Source organism: Anopheles ziemanni, chromosome 2, assembly GCF_943734765.1.
Source record: "Anopheles ziemanni chromosome 2, idAnoZiCoDA_A2_x.2, whole genome shotgun sequence".
NCBI classification, from domain to species: Eukaryota; Metazoa; Arthropoda; class Insecta; order Diptera; family Culicidae; genus Anopheles; species Anopheles ziemanni.
Genome location: NC_080705.1, coordinates 62,324,589 through 62,330,877, shown reverse-complemented (window position 1 = coordinate 62,330,877; position 6,289 = coordinate 62,324,589). Strand labels below are relative to the sequence as shown.

At 41.1% G+C, this 6,289-nt stretch overlaps 2 protein-coding genes across 3 annotated transcripts; both read right to left on the bottom strand.

Moving 5' to 3' along the window:
- Positions 1-879: 879 nt before the first annotated feature.
- LOC131282595 (protein lifeguard 1-like) lies at positions 880-3,705 on the bottom strand. 2 transcript variants are annotated; one of them, XM_058312100.1, is made up of 4 exons: positions 3,552-3,705; positions 2,136-2,497; positions 1,806-2,054; positions 880-1,324 (listed from the first exon to the last, which is right to left on the bottom strand). In XM_058312100.1, exons 1-4 carry the CDS (start codon positions 3,556-3,558, stop codon positions 965-967), a joined length of 978 nt encoding a protein of 325 aa, XP_058168083.1. In that variant the 5' UTR covers positions 3,559-3,705; the 3' UTR covers positions 880-964. The 2 variants fall into 2 exon arrangements, with proteins under 2 accessions (XP_058168083.1, XP_058168082.1); XM_058312099.1 differs by lacking the exon at positions 3,552-3,705 and adding an exon at positions 2,959-2,986.
- A 1,420-nt stretch (positions 3,706-5,125) lies between these two features.
- On the bottom strand, positions 5,126-6,258 carry LOC131294044 (protein lifeguard 1-like). Its single transcript, XM_058322091.1, has 4 exons — positions 6,246-6,258; positions 5,932-6,149; positions 5,558-5,806; positions 5,126-5,488 (listed from the first exon to the last, which is right to left on the bottom strand). Exons 1-4 carry the CDS (start codon positions 6,256-6,258, stop codon positions 5,126-5,128), a joined length of 843 nt encoding a protein of 280 aa, XP_058178074.1.
- Between the last annotated feature and the right edge of the window lie 31 nt (positions 6,259-6,289).

The window sequence follows — 6,289 nt, the reverse complement described above, 5'->3', positions numbered from 1 at the left end:
AATTGGTTGATTCTTATATATTGTAAAATATTTGGTATTAGACTTTGCAAAACGGTTAACGAATGCATTAAAAAAAAACAAAACCAAAAAAAGGTTCACATTCTTTCCTCTTCGTCGATTCTGATCGATGTGGTCGTGTTTCAAGTTATAAAAATCATATCACAAAATGAAAGCTTTCATAGCCGGTATCATAAGTAAAGCAAGCTGTAGTACTCTTTCAATATTTTAGCAGGATATTTCTGATTTGGACCAGAAAAAAAGAGGTCTATTTGTTTAACTGTGTTTTGTGTTCTGTGGATGTTTAAGTCATTTGATAATACTTTAATTAGGTTGTGTTGTACAAACCGTTCTGTATCATCGTAAAAATATAGTACGTTGTGTCGGTGGTAGCGCGGCAATAGGAACTCGTAGCCTTCATAAGCCATCATATAGATGGACCGAAACAAATCGCTAAAGGTAAGTTCAAAGCTGTCTGGGGTAGTCCACATAAAAATTTATTATTTTTGTATCATTGGATTTTTATTTGATGACATCAAGGATTGTTTGTATCGACGTAGAGGCAACATTCGAAGTAAGACAAAATCTGTCCATTTAAGACATGTTGGCGACGGCTTACATAAAAAAAGAAGAAAGAACCATCGTCTGAGATTCGTTCTTCGTAATAGCCTCTATTGGGGATAAGTTTACCAATAACAAACCACTCCAAGCTCTCGTATGGTCAAAATTTGTTTTTGTAACTCTCAACTAAACTAGATTTTACAACAAGCTTGATTGTTCGATAGGATGATTATTTCCAGTCGACAAACAATGACAGAAAACTATTACAGGGCTTAGATTCAGATAGGTAGGTTAACATTCTTATTTTCCCTTTGTAACCGGGACCATTAGTACTCTTGGTTCGTTAGGAATGCATGACGGCGCAAACAGTCCGTGTGGGCGGAAATAAAAGTATAAACAAACTCACTTAATCCCGCGTCGCACCAATGATGGTGAGAATGTACAGGAAAATGTTCACGATGTCCAGGTACAGATTCAACGCGGCAAAGATGTACTCCTCCGGGCTGATCGAGTACTTGTGCTCGCCACCAATCATCAGCTGGGTGTCGTACACGAGATAGATGGAGAATATCAGGGCACCGGCCGACGCGTACACCAGCGTCATGGTTTTTCCCGGGATGAAGATAGCAAGCAGTCCGAACAGCATCAGAATCAGCACGGCAACGAACAGAACGCCGCCCATCACGGTAAAGTCCCATTTCGTTTGGAAGGCAAACAGTGTCAGTCCGAGACACACGGCCGCTGTTATGCCAACCGCTAACATTACCTGGAAGAGTCATTACATAAAAATTCATTAATACATTTGCACAAGTCCAAGTAGGACGATAGATCCGCGTACGTTGAATCATGGTTCGATTTGATGTACTCTGTTTCGTTGATTGCCTATTCGCAAAAAACAATACCGTATCTTCCGCCAAATTTAACAAATCGGCATGCATACACTGCAAATAAGCCTATTCTATTAATTGAAAATGTCTTTCAGTAATGAGAAACTGAGCGGACAAGTCTCAACTTCTTCAACATATCAAAGTTATCATTGAAAACCTATTCGTGGCAAATATTTTATGCTACCGGATCCGAAGTTTGGGACAGAGTGGTTTTAACCGATGGGTGCAACCCAAACCAGGAGGAGTGCAGTGGCCCTTGCCCCCGTTATATCTTATCTTCGTTTCCATTTAATCCTGGTGGCTTACACTACCATCACCATGGCATTTTCCCTTCCTGATGCTCCTATATAGTATACATACCTCCTCACGGCTGAACCTGGCCGACGACACACCAAGCAGAAATGCTTGCGCAAGTGTGAAAAGTGTGAGGAAAATGAAGTTCATCGGAGCCTTCCGGCGCACACTGCCACAGCAAGCCATCGAGATCAGTGTCACGATCATTACGCCCAGTGCAATCCAGAACATTTCCTGATGGTTTTGAACCCATAGCTGGGTCGGTCGGTGGTACAGAAACAGTGCTATAAAACCAAGCGTTATCAACAGTTGTGCCTAGAAGATACGAATGGTAGTGTTAGTTTTTTTTGTCATGCCAACGGGTTAAAGCCCAACTTATGGGATCGTGCTACGTACCGTGAGAATGGAATACACCTTGCGTATGAATCCGCGGCGAATGGATTGATCATTAAACTCGAACCCTTTCACACTGCCCGTTTCGGGATCGTACCCGGTACCGTATGCGGTCGGCATGTTCGGTGGCGCTGGTTGGGCGAAGCCTGGTTGTGGCGGATAGCCGGGGTTGAATCCTCCCGGGTAAGATGGATCTTGTGGGTAACCGGGTTGCGGGTAACCAGGTTGCGGATAACCGGGCTGTGGGTAGCCAGACTGTGGATAACCAGGCTGTGGTGGATAACCGCCGGGCTGTTGCGGCGGATAGTTCGGGTTATAGCCGGGCTGCGGCGGATATCCTCCACCGTAGTAGGGTTGATTAGGATCTAAGTGGATATCCGAAAAAAGAACAATTGAAATTAGATACCATGCCGAAGACACATTAATCTCTTCCAGTTCTCTTCTACTTTACCATATGGTTTAAAAACGTGTTTACGTATTACATGCAAGTGTAAATCGATTGCGTGTTTCGTGTAAAGTCGTTAGGTTATGTTACTAATTGGATCATCAAACAACCTTCTGCTCAAATAAATATTCCAATTTCACAATATATTGCAACTAATTAAGCCCTCATGAAAAACCAAAGTTTCACAAATATATGTTTGTAAATATATTGAGCTCAATGTCGCGTATCGATTCATAGTGTTATCAGACAAGGTTGCGGAGAATGTCCCGGTCACCATGATCCATGGACATAAAGATAAAGTTGAGATAAAAATTAAGCTTGTTAGTACTTGTAAAGGCCAATCGAATTCATGCAAATGTATTAAAACTTTTAAAAAAAAACCTTGGTAATATCCTCCTTGATAAGCCATTTTTTGCGGACCCTGGTAGAACGGAGCAAGGAACGAAAACGTTCGGTTCAGATGCAGATACACGCTGTTGCTTCGGCCGGTGGAGAGTGTAGCTGTTTCAAACACAACCACCTGCTAACGAAAACGAAGAAAAACACAACATAAAATTGAAGCTGCATCCCGCGGTTTACTTTTTCTACTATCTGATATTCGCTGTAATGTCCACGAAAACTGAATGCGCGTCCGCTGTTGGTCATCGGAGACCGCGTATCAATGTAGAATGTCAACAAAATTTTATCTTTTGGGGTTCATCATTTCACAACCCTTCTGATTCTGCGGTGATACGGTGAATCACGGAAGGGTGCAAATGTATGGCGAAGATTCTAGAGCTTTCGAAGATACCTTATCTAGAACATCTGTTGCACTTCTTGGAATCTATCTTTTTCTTCCGTTGCTTTGTTGGCGAAAAAAAATTACTTTACGCTTTACGATACTTTTTTCCAATTAATTTCAAGGCAAAGCTTCATATATCCACACACACAGGATATCAGTATTGATAACGAGCAAATGTACCTTCCGTACTTACCTTGCATTATCTTTCTAGTTCACGCGATATGCACAGATAATCTGTAATGATGAAATAGAGAAGGAAACAAACGCTCTAGTATCCGACACTCGAAAAAATAAAACGAGCTTCACGGTGCAAAACCTGCATCACACCACCAACGCCTGAAAAGGCTAAATGCGAAGCGTTGTTACGGTCAGTACCGCATACTAGCGCAGTGCAAAAATGAAAACACCTCATTCGACACGATGGTAGTAGAAAAAAAAGACAAATGGAAAACTCATCGATTGGCGGTATGACTCATGGTCACTACTAACTAACTACGTCTTCTTTGCGGGTGTTCCTGTTTTAGAGATAACCAAATGCTGGTAGCTGGTTTTTATTGCTAGCATGCAGTATTACCTTATCAAAATGTTGAGGCTAAAATTCCGTTTCGTTTTTTGGGCTTTTTCTTGAAACACTCGCGAGTGAAATCTTTTTAAACGAAGCTGTTCTCGTGATCGCGTTTCGAATTGCACTGAATCCGTACAAATGTTCGTGCGGTGTAATATACCGAAGCATATACAAAACAAAATAACAAAATAACCGGTCGACATGCCTTAACATGCATTTTATAAATACCCTTCAACCGATTGGCACACATTACGTATCTTTGTTGCGCTTAGCTTTTCATAAGCATCTTGGCCAACCGGTTAGCAATCAAAACTGACGTTAGGCCTAACAAACGAAATTTACCAGAGTTTTGATCATGGTTATGAACAGAGCTCTGATGGAACCTACCACGAAGCATTTTGCATAACCCGCTACAGAGCAACCGCACGATAATTTCCATTCCTTTCCTTTCGCCCGTGATTTTATGCTTTGTTCGTAGGTTCCATCAGAGTGATGATCAGAGTGATTCACATAATTTCTTTTCGTAGGCACGGTTTTTTCCGATTTTTAAAGAGTTTGGTGGTTTTTGTTCAGTTTAAATGTAATTATATTTGCGCGATTCAGCAAACATTCTGAATACATCTTCTCGTTGGCGTAACGACCGTTTATAGTTCATGGCCGCCCGTCATACTCGTACTAGACGTTGTCGCTTTATGCACGTGAGCAGTCAGCCCTCCGTGGATAACTCCCTGAATAACTAATTGAAATTTAGGTTTATTAAACACTATGAGGAAGTGGCTTAAGAAATAAAGGTAAGAACAGGAGTCGCCAAACGAAGGATTAAATTATTGATGTCAGTGTATAAGTACATGTTTGGAAACTAAACTAGTTAAGACTGTTAAGATTAGTTAAAGATTCATAAGTTCAAAAGTTTGACCAGAAAACATAATAAATGCTGAATGAGGTAGTAACAGAGTTTTCACTGAATACAGTTCAAAACAGTCGAAGGAAACGCATCCGATCCGATGTGTTCGCACTTGATGATATCGAAATGTTGTCGTGGACACATTAATATCGTTTTGTTTCTCGCGTTCAAGCTTTCTGATGGATCTCGATCAATTTCACCTTTCGATCTAGATCGGACATTAAATCGATGACAATCCTACATAAGACACATTTTGTTGGAATATTGAGTGGTTCAAAACGGACATACCATTAGTAGGTTATGCACGTCTCGAAGCAGCAATAAAGCGAAGAATATGTAAAAAAATGTTGATAATATCAAGATACACGCTTAGCGCGGCAAACACGTACTCTTCTGGGCTGATTGAAAACTTATGTTCTCCACCAAGCATGACCTGCGTATCGTAGACTAAGAACATTGAGAATACCAATGCTCCAAGTGCGGAGTAAATAAGCGAAATTATTTTCACTTTGACAAATATAGCAATCAGTCCGAACAAGAAAAACACCAGTACGACACAGAACAGAAAACCACCCATCATCGTGAAGTCATACTTTGTCTGAAAAGCGAATAGCGTCAATCCTAGACAAATTGCAGCCGTTATGCCAAGCGCGAGCATCACCTAAAAAAATAAGTAATTAAAATGTTTCAGACGAGCAGAAGTTCTTCTAACATAAAAATGATCACTTACTTCTGTTGCTTCGTATTGTGCAGTGACTACGGCAACCAGGAACGATTCGGCTAAAGTAAAGATGCCCAACAGTATCAGGTTCATTGGTGCTTTACGCCGCATCTCCCCGCAGCAGGAGATGCAGATGATCGATACGAACATGCCGATGAATGCAACCCAGAACAGAGGTGTATCTCTATGCACCAGACGCCTCGTTGGCTCATGAAACATGACGGCGGCAACAAAAGAAAACGTTATCGCCAGTTGTACCTATTAAATAACAAACAAAAAAAATTAAATTTTAAAAGTTGATAAAGAAACAATAGGTTACAAGTGTTTGCTGCTTGCTTAAATTGTAGTATAACTATAGTGAATGGTCTTTGAATCTAACGTACGGTCAAAATGGAGTACACTTTCTTGATAAAACCTCGTCTTATGGATTGATCACTAAAGTCGAAGCCTTTAACAGTTGCCGATTCGGCATCGTAAGGGACACCTTCAGCTGCTTCTGGTGGCGGTGCGAAGACACTTGGATGAAATCCCGGAGCAACGAGGGGTTGCGAAGCGAAGCCTTCTTTGCATTCCAGTTGTTGCGGGCACTGTGGTTTATCACCTGAAAAAAAAATAAATAAAAGGTTATTAATTTAATTGTACGAAAAGGTCCCCTAAGAGAACTAAGCCCTTTCTGAGAAACTTTTGTGGCCGTGACCGAACCACGGCATATAATAGAACTGCCATTCCTAATACCGGGGG